Below are 13,566 nucleotides of genomic sequence, written 5' to 3'. Positions count from 1 at the left end.
GTCTCAAAAAAAAAAAAAAAAAGAGAGAGAGATAAAACATGTGATTAAAAGTGTGTATCAATACCTTTAATAAGACACAAGCGATAGTAAATGACAGAGGGGGAGAAAAGACAGTCTAGTTGGTTAAGAATTACCAAAACATTGTGAGGGATTCTGTTTAACTACTGTATCTTATAGATTCTAGTGGTTGTAGATGTACTAACTTGTCTTTTTCTATTTATAAGATATTGAAGAAATGTTTGTCAAATGAACTCTGAAGAATATATGATACAAAGATAATAATCTGAGGTCATGGAAAGGTACCAAGGGTAAAGGGATATGAGCCCTTTCGAAAAAGCCAGAAGTAACTGGGAAGATAACCTTGAGTTTGAGTTCAGGCAACATAGTTTTCTAGACATAAAAATTAGTTAAGAAAAATGTGGACTATTAACTATAATAGAACTAGGTTGTCAGCACTGGATTTTATGAAACCATTGATTTGTGCGTCGTATCAGGACTAGCAGGACTGGGATCAAGTATACAGAGCCTGAGGGCTATGTGACAAGAAGTGCACATAAGAACTGTTGAGAATTTCCTTCTTTTGCAATTAAAAACAAACAAACAAACAAACAAAAAAAGTTGAGAACCAAAGGCAGCCACTTTCCTGCCTTGGGGAAGTCTGCCCCCATGTCAGCTTCCTCCTTTACAACTGAGTGTGCCCCATGCAGTGACAGGGCCTAGAAGCTACACCTAAGCATTGCAATACTGTTGTTTTGTTTTGTTTTTAGACAGAGTCTCCCTCTGTCACCCTGGCTGGAGTGCAGCGGCATGATCTCAGCCCACAGCAACCTCCAGCTCCCGGGTTCAAGTGATGCCTCAGCCTCCCGAATAGCTGGGATTACAGGCGCCCGTCACCAAGCCCAGCTAATTTTTGTATTTTTAGTAGAGACAGGGTTTCACCATGTTGCGCCAGGCTGGTTTCAAACTTCTGACCTTATGAAGTGATCTACACACCTCAGCCTCCCAAAGTGCTGGGATTACAGGCATGAGCCAACACACCCGGCCACACTGAAATACCTTCTAAAGAAGATACTGATATGCTATACTGTGTTTTCTTCCTGGTATCCTTTCACCATGCTAGATAAACTTAATGCTTATCTAGAATGCTAGGTGAAAACCTGTTATGTCCTGTGAGTTGGACAGTCTGAATTTCAGACAACAATTAGTGGCTATATACTTTTAATATTGTTGTTGTTTGGTTTTCTGTTTTTGTTTTCTTTAAGAGACAAGGTCTCACTCTATTGCCCAGGTTGAAATGCAGTGGACTATCATTGTTCATTGCAACCTGGCATTCCTGGGCTCAAGTAATCCTCCTGCTTTTTTAACTGTGGTAAAATTTATCATCTTAACAATTTTTTAAGTATACAATTTAGTGGCATTAGGTACATTAACACTGCTGTGCAGTCATTACCACTATCCTCTCTCAAATGTTTTCATCTTCCCAAACTGAAGCTCTGTACTCATACACATTGCCATGTTACTTTTTTTTTCTGAGACAGAGTCTTGCTCTGTTGCCCAGGCTGGAGTGCAGTGGCATAATCTTGGCTCACTGCAACCTCCGCCTCCTGGGTTCAAGCAATTCTCATGGCTCAGCCTCCCAAGTAGCTGGGATTACAGGCACACACCACCACACCTGGCTAATTTTTGTTATTTATTTATTTTTTTTAGTAGAGACGGGTTTCACCATGTTGGCCAGGCTGGTCTCGAACTCCTGACCTCAGGTGATCTGCCCACCTTGGCCTCCCAAAGTGTTGGGATTATAGGCGTGAGTCACCACGCTCAGTCTCTTACACATTTTTGTAGGGTTTTATCATAAGTATACATATAGTAGACTTGTGGTTTTTGTTAAGTTCAATATTTCAAGCTGTCAACATCCAAAAGTGATTTTTAACTTCTTTTTTTTGAGATGGAGTTTCACTCTTGTCACCCAGGCTGGAGTGCAATGGCGCTGTCTTGACTCACTGCAACCTCTGCCTCCTGGGTTCCAGCGATCTCCTGCCTCAGCCTCCCAAGTACCTGGGATTACAGGCACCCATCAACACACCCATCTAATTTTTGTATTTTTAGATACAGGGTTTTACCATGTTGGTCAGGCTGGTCTCGAACTCCTGACCTCAGGTGATCCACCCACCTTGGCCTCCCAAAGTGCTGGAATTACAGGTGTGAGCCACCCCCAACCCAGCCAATTTTTAAGTTCTATAACTTCTATTAATATGTAACTTGACTCTTGACTAAAGCATGAAGAATAATCCTGTGTGCTGTTAAGGCTAATACATATGGAGTCATATGGTTCACTTATAAGAAAACCATATTGATTTCTGATCATCTGCATTAGCTTAATGTTTCATCTAGTCAAATGATGAACATTTAATAAGTTCTTGGCATGGTTCTAGCATTTTACATAAAATAGTACTAACTTATTTACTCTCTATAGTAGCCCTGTAAAGTAGGTTCTATAATTATCACCATTTTGAAGATGAGTAAACAACTTCTGATATTTTAAGTAATTTCCCAATATCATATCACTAATAAATGATGAAGGTTTCAAACCTGGACAACCTGGCTCCAAAGTCCATTGTCATAATCACTATGCTTTTATTACTCTCAAATATATGAGTTGTGAAATAATAAGTACTTTTTCTTTTTGACAAATGCCCCCCAAAAGAAAGTTATATATAAGTCTGAATTTAGTGATTTTTCAGAAGACTAGAGTTATTTATCTCACAAAAGGCAAAGATCAACTATTTGATTTTTGTCTGTGATATGTATTCTTAAGACTGATTATTAAGGCATTAAGAAACTTAATAGGGACTATTACCTTTGAATAACTTGTGTATGGATATTTTTCCAGTGTTCCTTATCTGAATCTGTTCCTAATTTAGGGTCCAGAGTCTTCAGAGCAACACCAGCAACATTCACCCCACTCCATAAGGGCACTAAAAAATACAGATGTTAAAATAAACTCTTCTTCCCAATATTGCATCAGGAGTTTGAATTCAGTGTTATCTTTTTAAGTTAGGTTTGCCACTTGATATGGTTCAGATGTTTGTCCCCTCCAAATGTCATGTTGAAATGTAACCCCTAGCGTTGGAGGTGGGAAGTGTCTGATCATGGGCGCTGATCCCTCATGAATAGCTTAGCATCATCCCCCGTTGATGAGTGAGTTTTCACTCTGAGTACATGTGAGATCTGGTTGTTTAAAAGCGTATGGCACGTCCTCTCTCTCTCGTTTCCGCCCTCACCATGTGACACATCTACTCCTCCTTTGCCTTCTGCCATGATTGCAAGCTTCCTGAGGCCCACATCAAGAGCATATCTTGGAGCCATGCCTGTACAACCTGCAGAAGCACAAGCCAAATTAAACCTCTTTTCTTTACAAATTGCTCAGCCTCAGGTATTTCTTTTTTTTTTTTTTTTTCATCTTTTTCATCCAGGCTGCAGCGTAGTGGCTTGATCTTGGCTCATTGCAACCTCCACCTCCCAGATTCAAGGGATTCTTCTGTTTCAGCCTCCCAAGCAGCTGGGATTACAGGTGTGTGCCACCACACCCAGCGTTTTTTTGTATTTTTAGTAGAGATGGGGTTTTGCTATGTTGGCCAGGCTGGTCTTAACCTCCTGGCCTCAAGTAATCCACATGCCTTGGCCTCCAAAAGTGCTGGGATTACAGGCATGAGCCACGACTCCTTGTCAGGTATTTCTTTTTCTTTCTTTCTTTTTTACTTTTTTTTTTGAGACAGAGTCTCACTCTGTTGCCCAGGCTAGAATGCAGTGGCACGATCTCGGCTCACTGCAAGCTCCGTCTCCCAGGTTCACACCATTCTCCAGCCTCAGCCTCCCAAGTAGCTAGGACTACAGGCACCCACCACCATGCCTGGCTAACTTTTTGTATTTTTAGTAGAGATGGGGTTTCACCGTGTTAGCCAGGATGGTCTCCATCTCCTGACTTTGTGAGCCGCCCACCTCAGCCTCCCAAAGTGCTGGGATTACAGGCGTAAGCCACCGCGCCTGGCCCTGGCCAGGTATTTCTTTACCACAACACAAAAAAGGCCTAAAACACCACCTTACACCATACATAAAAATAGGTTTCAAATGCATAAAAGAGAGAAATGTAAGAAATAAAATTATAAAGTTGTTAGAAAATATGTAGTAGAATTTATTTATAATTGTGTGGTATAGGAGGCATTTTTAAGCAACATACATATTTTTAAACAATATGCAAAATGCAGTATAAACAAAGAAAAGGACTGATAAAATATAAACAATTAGAGGGAAAAGAATACCAAATTAATACCATACTTCTCAATAGTAAAAAAGAGCCAAGGAGGAATAACTGTCAATCTAGAGTCTCACATCCAACTAACCTGTCATTCCAGAATAAGGTGAGGCTAAAACAGTCATATAAACAACACCAATAGGATAGAGTTCAGGAAGAAGTAAATTGAACCCAGGCAAAGAAGCTAGATGGAGAAAATAAAGATAAGCAACACAACTGGCAAACCTGTACTTGAATCGAAACAAGTATTAACTATTAATAATAATTATAACTAGTTTGAGGGATATAAGAACAGTATAGATACAGAAAAGGAATTAATAATTACATGTATGACAGAAAGAGGATGGTGTCAACATCATAAAAAAGAGGATGATCAAACTAAAAGCATTCTAAGATCTTTGTATTATCGGGACCTGGCGCAGTGGCTCATGCCTGTAATCCCAGCACTTTGGGAAGCTGTGGCGGGTGGATCACTAGAGGTCAGGAGTTCGAGACCAGCCTGACCAATATGGTGAAACCCTGTCTCTACTAAAAATACAAAATTAGCTGGGTGTGGTGGCACATGCTTGTAATCCCAGCTGCTCAGGAGGCTGAGGCAGGAGAACTGCTTGAACCCAGGAGGCGAAGGTTGTGGGGAGCTGATATCGCGTCATCGCACTCTAGCCTGCGCAACAAGAGCAAAACTCTGTCTCAAAAAAAAAAAAAAAAAACCAGATCTTTGTATTATCCCAAAGGACAGTAAATAAATTTATCATCTGAGATCAAGTATTAATGTTAAAAATTTACAGATAACCATTTACAAGGTAAGTGTATAATCCAAAGTATTAGAGGAAATCAAAGAAAGTAGATCCAATGGAAGGCAGAAAAAGAGAAATTAAACAGAAAAATCATGCTAAATAGAATACTAAATATGTTCAAATTAATACTAATCAGAATATACCGTTTTCTAAAAATAAAGTTATAGAATATTAAATGTGAGAAATTAAAATATACCAGAGAAAATTAGTTTTAATGACCTTCAGGAAAAATAACTGTGTTAGGACAATAACACAAGCCAACAGTGTCCAAGTAAGGCTCTGGTTGAAGAAATATTTGTCCAAATCAAATCAAAGTATTTGTTATATTATGGCTCTTGGATTACAAAGAAAAGGGCACTTTAAATGTTTTGAATAAATGAATGAATGCTTGAACAAATAGTCTTTATTCTCAATTGGTTTATTGCCATGATGGAAAGAAGATTTACATACATGACACAATTAAGGAACACTGTAAAAAGTATAAAGTTCTAACCATGTAGCAGAGACTAAGTATTTAAATTCAGTAAAAAGAGAGGTTGGTGTGGCCTCAAGAGTTAAAATCACATATTATTTCATTTACATGAAAACTCTGGAATAAATAAATATACAGAGTGAGAAAGTAGATTAGTGGTTGCCTGGGGCTAGGGTAGTGGAAAGAATGTGGATTTCATTTTGGGCTGATGAAAATATTCTGTATTTAGATTGTGGTGATGTTAGTACAACCCTGTGAATATATCAGAAACTCAAGAATTCTATATTTTGCTGGTTGAATTTTATGGTATGTGAATTGTATTAATCCATTCTCACATTGCTATAAAGAAATACCTAAGACTGGGCAACTTACAAAGAAAAGAGATTTAACTGACTCACAATTCTGCAAGCTGTACAGGAAGCACAATGCTGGCATCTGTTTGGCTTCCTGGGAGGTCTCAGGAAACTTTCAATCACAAAAGAAGGTGAAAGGGAAGCAGGAGTGTCTTATATGGCTACAGCAGGAGAAGGAGGGAGAGAGGGGGGTGGTGCCACACACTTTTAAACAACCAGACCTCACGAGAACTCACTATTGTGGAAACAGTACCAAGGCGGATGGTGTTAAACCATGAGAACCTGCCTCCATGATCCAACCACCTCCCACTAGGCTCCAGCTCCCACACTGGAGATTACAATTCAACAAGAGATTTGGGCAGGGACACAGATCCAAACCATATCATGAATTATGTCTTAATAAAGCTGTTTAAAAAAACACAATAAATAAAAATGTATTACAGATAAGAGAAACACTCATATTGACTTTAAAACAGCTGTATGTTGTGTGGACTATTTTATGAAAGATAGCTAAACCAATGATGCAAAAGATTGAAAGTAAAGGAACAGTAAAAGTTATACCAGGAAAGTACCAACAAAATGAAACTTATACAACTATATTAATATCAGGAAAAAAAACTTCAAAGGAAATAAGCATTATTAGAGATAAGAAGGGTAGTCACATAATAATAATAGATTTATACTTACCGCTAGAATCACCATGTTCTCCAATAATCCAACCATGGCAGCTTGTGGGGTGGACACCCAACTTTTCTCCAATTAGGTAACGGAAACGGGCAGAGTCTAAATTACAACCACTTCCAATTACACGAGTTATAGGCAAGCCGCTTATCTTCCAGACTACATATGTCAAAATATCCACTAAGAAGAAAAATTTCATGTTAGAAAAAGATTCAGTGTAACTTAAAAAAAAAATTTTTTCCTGAATAGATAGATGAATTGTTTTAGAGTCAAATACAGATTTACTACAAAGTGAAGCAAATCACTGGCCAGGTGTGGGGGCTCATGCCTGTAATCCCAGCACTTTAGGAGGCTTAGGTGGGTTGATCACCTGAGGCCAAGACTTTGAAACCAGCCTGGCCAACATGGTGAAACAGTCTCTACCAAAAAATACAAAAATTAGCCAGACATGGTGGCACACACCCACATTCCCAGCTACTTGGGAGGCTAAGAAGGAACCAGAAAAGCAACCTTGGTAATATAACAAAATAAGATTCGTCAGCACCCCCCCAAAATCACACTAGTTCACCAGAAATGGATACAAACCAAGAGGAAATCCCTGGTTTACCTGAAAAATAATTCAGGAGGTTAGCCATTAAGCTCATCAGGGAGGGACCAGAGAAAGGTGAAGCCCAATGCAAGGAAATCCAAAAAATGATACAAGAAGTGAAGGGAGAAATATTCACCTAAATAAGTAGCTTAAAGAAAAAACAATCAAAAAGTCAGGAAACTTTGGACACACTTTTAGATTTGTGAAATGCTCTGGAAAGTCTCAGCAATAGAATTGAACAAGTAGAAGAAAGAAATTCAGAGCTCGAACACAAGGTCTTCAAATTAACCCAATGGAACAAAGACAAAGAAAAAGAATAAGAAGGTATGAACAAAGCCTCCAAGACGTCTGGGATTACAATAAACAACCAAGCCTAAGAATAATCAGTGTTCCTGAGGAAGAAGACAATTCTAAAAGCTTAGAAAACATATTTGGTATCTGGGGAGATAATCAAGGAAAACCTCCCTGGCCTCGCTAGAGACCTAGACATGCAAATACAAGAAGCACAAAGAACACCTGGGAAATTCATCACAAAAAGATCTTTGCTTAGCACACTGTCATTAGGTTACCCAAAGTTAAGACAAAGGAAAGAATCTTAAGTGCTGTGAGACAGAAGTACCAGGTAACCTATAAAGGAAAACCTATCAAATTAACAGCAGATTTCTCAGCAGAAACCCTACAACCTAGAAGGGATTGGGGTCCTATCTTCAGCCTCCTCAAACAAAACAATTATCAGCCAAGAATGTTGTATCCAGTGGAAACTAAGAATCATATATGAAGGAAAGATACAGTCATTTTCAGACAAACAAATGCTGAGAGAATTTGCCACTACCAAGCCACCACTATAAGAACTGCTAAATGGAGCTCTAAATCTTGAAACAAATCCTGGAAACACATCAAAACAGAACCTCTTTTTTTTTTTCTTAATTTATTTCTTTCCTTTTTTTGAGATGGAGTCTCACTCTGTCGCCCAGGCTGGAGTGCAGTGGCATGATCTCAGCTCGCAGCAACCTCTGCCTCCCAGGTTCAAACAATTCTCCTGCCTCAGCCTACCAAGTAGCTGGGACTACAGGTGCCCACCACCATGCTCAGCTAATTTTTGTGTTTTTAGTAGAGACAGGGTTTCACTACGTTGGGCAGGCTGGTCTTGAACTCCTGACCTCAGGTGATCCGCCCACCATGGCCTCCCAAAATGCTGGGATTACAGGCATGAGCCACTGTGCCCGGCCCAGAACTTTCTTAAAGCATAAATCACACAGGACCTATAAAACAAAAACACAAGTTAAAATGCAAAAACAAACAAACAAAAACCCAAAGTACACAGGCAATGAAAAGCATGATGAATACAATGGTATCTCGCATTTCAATACTAACACTGAATGTAAATGGCCTAAATACTCCGCTTAAAAGATACAGAACTGCAGAATGGATAAGAACTAACCAATCAACTATCTCCTGTCTTCAGGAGACTCACCTAACATACAAGGACTCACATAAACTTAAAGGGGTGGAAAAAGGTATTTCATGCAAATGGACACCAAAAGCAAGCTGGGGTAGTGATTCTTGTATCAGACGAAACAAACTTTAAAACAACAGTGGTTAAAAGAGACAAAGAGGGACATTATATAATGGTCAAAGGCTCTTCCAACAGGAAAATATCACAGTCCTAAACATATATGCACCTAACACTGGAGCTCCCAAATTTATAAAACATTTACTAATAAACCTAAGAAATAAGATAGACAGCAACACAATAATAGTGGGGACTTCAATACTCCGCTGACAGCAATAGACAGGTCATCAAGACAGAAAGTCAACAAAGAAACAGTGGATTTAAACTATACCCTGGAACAAACGGATTTAACAGATACATACAGCACATTTCATCCAACAACCTCAGAATACACATTCTATTCAACAGCACATGGAACTTTCTCCAAGATAGACCATATGATAGGCCATAAAACGAGCCTCAATATATTTAAGAAAATTGAAATTATATCAAGCACTCTCAGACCACAGTGGAATAAAACTGGAAATCAACTCCAAAAGGAACCTTCCAAACCACGCAAATACATGGAAATTAAATAACCTGCTACTGGATAAGCATTGGGCCAAAAATGAAATCAAGATAGAAATTGAAAATTCTTCTAACTGAATGACAGTAATGATACAACCTATCAAAACCACTGGGATACAGCTAAGGTGATGCTAAGAGGAAAATGTATAGCCCTAAGCGCCTACATCAAAAAGTCTGAAAGACCATAAACAGACAATCTAAGGTCACACCTCAAGGAACTAGAGAAACAAGAACAAACCAAACCCAAACCCAGCAGAAGAAAAGAAATAACCAAGATCAGAGCAGAACTAGATGAAATTGAAACAAAAAAATACAAAAGATAAATGAAACAAAAAGCTGGTTCTTTGAAAAGATAAATAAAACTGATAGACTATTAGCAAGATTAGCCAAGAAAAGAAGAGAGCAGGCTGGGTGCAGTGGCTCACACCTGTAATCCCAGCACTTTGGGAGGCAAGACGAGTGGATCACCTGAGGTCAGGAGTTCCAGACGAGCTTGGCCAACATGATGAAACCCCATCTCTACTGAAAATAAAAAAATTAGCTGGGCATGGTGGCGGACACCTGTAATCCCAGCTACTCGGGAGGCTGAGGTGGGAGAATCACTTGAACCTGGGAGGCACAGGTTGCATTGAGCCAAAATTGCGCCCTTACACTCCAGCCTGGGTGAAAGAGCAAAACTCCGTTTCAAAAAAAAAGAAGAGCAAATCCAAATAACCTCATTAAGAAATGAAGCAGGAGATATTACAGCTGACACCACTGATCATTCAAGGCTACTATGTACACCTTTGTGCACATAAACTAGAAAACCTAGAAGAGATAGATAAATTTCTGGAAATATACAACCTTCCCAGCTTAAATCAGGAATAATTAGATACCCTGAATAGACCAATAACAAGCAGCGAGAATGAAATGGTAATTAAAAATTACCAACAAAAAGAAGTCCAGGACCAGATAGATTCACAGCAGAATTCTACCAGACATTCAAAGAAGAATTGGTACCAATCCTTTTGACACTATTCCACAAGACAGAGAAAGAAGGAACCTTCCCTAATTCTCTCACCAGTATCACCCTAATACCAAAACCAGGGAGGGACACAATCAAAAAAGAAAACTACAGACTGATATCCTTCATGAACATAGATGTTAAAATCCTTAACAAAATACTAGCTAACTGAATCCAACAACATGTCAAAAAGATAATCCACCATGATCAAGTGGGTTTCCTACCAGGGATGCAGGGATGGTTCAACATACACAAGTCAATAAATGTGACATACTACATAAGCAGAATTAAAAACAAAAATCACATGATCATCTCAATAGATGCAGAAAAACCATTCAGCAAAATCCAGCATCCCTTCATGATTAAAACCCTCAGCAAAATCCGCATACAAGGGACATACCTTAATGGAATAAAAGCCATCTATGGGCTGGGCATGGTGGCTCGCACCTGTAATTCCAGCACTTTGGGAGGCCGAGGCGGGTGGATCACCTGAGGTCAGGAGTTCAAGACCAGCCAGGCCAATATGGTGAAACTCTGTCTCTACTAAAAATACAAAAAATAGCTGGGTGTGGTAATGTGCACCTGTGGTCCAGCTACTTGGGAGGCTGAGACAGAAGAATTGCTTGAACCCGGGAGGTAGAGGTTGCAGTGAGCCAAGATCGCACCAGACTCCGTCCCAAAAAAACAAACAAAAAAGCCATATATGGCAAACCCACAGCCAATATAATACTGAATGGGGGAAAAGTTGAAAACATTCCCTCTGAGAACAGGAACAAGACAAGGATGCCCACTCTCACCACTCTTCTTCAACATACTACTGGAAGTCCTAGCCAGAGCAATCAGACAAGAGAAAGAAATAAAGGGCATCCAAATTGGTAAAGTGGAAGTCAAACTATCCCTGTTTGCTGATGACATGATCATTTACCTTGAAAACCCTGGCTGGGCATGGTGGCTCACGCCTGTAATCCCAGCATTTTGGGAGGCCAAGACAGGCAGATCACCTGAGGTCAGGAGTTTGAGACCAGCCTGGCCAACATGGTGTAACCTCATCTTTACTAAAAATACAAATACAAAAACTAGCCAGGCGTGGTGGTGTGCACCTGAGGTCCCAGCGACATGGGAGGCTGAACAGGAGAATCACTTGAACCCACAACAGGGAGGTTGTGGTGAGCCAAGGTCATGCTATTGCACTCCAGCCTGGGAGACAGAAAAAGACTCCATCTCAAAAACAAAAAACAAAACAAAACAAAACAAACACATACACACACACACACACAAACACACACAATGATACTGGATTGGCTAAAATTTATTTTATTTTATTTTATTTATTTATTTTTATTTTTATTTTTTGAGACAGAGTTTCACTCTTTTGCCCAGGCCAGAGTGCAATGGTACCATCTCGACTCACCACAACTTCCACCTCCCAGGTTTGAGTGATTTTCCTGCCTCAGCCTCTTGACTAGCTGGAATTACAGGCATGCACCACCACACACCTGGCTAATGTTGTATTTTTAATAGAGATGGGGTTTCTATATGTTGGTCAGGCTGGTCTCAAACTCCTGACCTCAAGTGATCCACCCACCTCAGCCTCCCAAAGTGCTGGGATTATAGGCGTAAGCCACCGCAACTACCTTATTCATTTATTTATTTATTTAGAGACAGAGTCTGGCTCTCGTCACCCAGGCTGGAGTGCACTGGCGAGATCTTGGCTCACTGCAACCTCCACCTCCAGGGTTCCAGTGATTCTCCTGCCTCAGCTTCCCAAGTAGCTGAGATTAAAGGCGGCTGCCACCGTGCCCGGCTAATTTTTGTATTTTTAGTAGAGATGGGGGTTTCACTACTACCTGGCCAGGCTAGTCTTGAACTCCTGACCTCAGGTGATCCACCTGCCTTACGCTCCCAAAGTGTTGCTGGTATTACAGGTGTGAGCCACCATGCCTGGCCTGGATTGGCTAAAATTTAAAACTTTTTTTTTTTTCTTTTTTGGTTGTTTGTTTCTGTTTGTTTTTGTTTGTTTGTTTTGAGACAAGGTCTCACTCTGCCATTCAGGCTGGAGTGCAATGGCACAACCACAGCTCACTGCAGCCTAGACCTCTCAGGCTTATGCAATCTTCATACTCAGCTTTTTTACTTTATTTTATGTACAGACAAGGTCTCCCTATGTTGCCCACACTGGTCTCAAACTCCTAGGTTCAAGCGATCCTTCTGCTTCAGCCTCCCAGAGTGTTAGGATTACAGGCATGAGTCACAATGCCCAACCGGTTTGGTAATATCTGATAGAGTAAAACATATACCTACCATATACCCTACCTATGTTACTCCCAGGTATTTACCCAAGAGAAATAAAGACATATGACCACACAAATACTTACACACAAATTATGATATTAGTTTCATTCATAATAGTCCAAAACTGGAAATAACCTCAATATGTTTCAACAGATGAATAAACAAAAAACACATGAATAAAATAGCAATTTAAATGTATAAACAATGGCTGGGTGCAGTGGCTCACATCTGTAATCCCAGCACTTTGGGAGGCCAAGGCGCGTAGACTGCCTGAGCTTAGGAGTTCCAGACCAGCCTGGACAAAATGGTGAAACCCCACTTCTACCAAAAATACAAAAATTAGCTGGGTGTGGTGGGACATGCCTGTGGTCCCAGCTACTGGGGAGCCTGAGGTGGGAGGATCAATTGAGCCTGGGAGGCAGAGGTTACACTGAGCCAAGATTACACCACTGCACTCCAACCTGGGGGACAGAGTAAGACTCCATCTCAAAAAAAAAAAAAAGAAAAATGTATAAACAAAAGAATACTTTGGCACTAAAAAAGAAACAATATGATACACTCAATAATATGGATGAATCCCAAAATAATTATGCTGGGTAAAAGAAGTCAGGTAGAAAAAATTACATTCAGCATGATTCCATTCATATAAAATTCCAGAAAATGGGGCCAGGGCAGAATGAGAGATGAACTGCAAAGAGGCACAAGAAAACTTTCAGAGGTAACTGAAATGTTTTGTATCCTGATCATGGTGGTAGTTTCATGAGTGATTACATTTATCAAAACTCATTGCATTATATACTTTAAATGAGTGCAATTTACTGTACCTCAATGAAGCTGATTCTTTTAAAGGAATGGTGTGGAAAGATCATCCTTATGCAATAGAATGGAAGAGAGAACAGCCGGGCACGGTGGCTCAAGCCTGTAATCCCAGCACTTTGGGAGGCCGAGACGGGCGGATCACGAGGTCAGGAGATCGAGACCATCCTG

General features: G+C 40.0%; 1 protein-coding gene across 1 annotated transcript in view; it reads right to left on the bottom strand.

Moving 5' to 3' along the window:
• LOC105508587 (L-lactate dehydrogenase C chain-like) overlaps positions 1-13,566 on the bottom strand; it is a 48,167-nt gene that overhangs the window by 14,990 nt on the left and 19,611 nt on the right. The window contains exons 4-5 of the mRNA XM_011937465.1: positions 6,622-6,795; positions 2,858-2,975 (exon numbers count right to left, since the gene is read on the bottom strand). Coding sequence (XP_011792855.1) covers positions 2,858-2,975; positions 6,622-6,795 — 292 coding nt within the window. The remainder of the gene's footprint in view (positions 1-2,857; positions 2,976-6,621; positions 6,796-13,566) is intronic.

The sequence above is a fragment of the Colobus angolensis genome, unplaced genomic scaffold, assembly GCF_000951035.1.
Source record: "Colobus angolensis palliatus isolate OR3802 unplaced genomic scaffold, Cang.pa_1.0 Scaffold164, whole genome shotgun sequence".
NCBI classification, from domain to species: domain Eukaryota; kingdom Metazoa; phylum Chordata; class Mammalia; order Primates; family Cercopithecidae; genus Colobus; species Colobus angolensis.
This window is presented reverse-complemented; position numbering and strand designations above follow the sequence as displayed.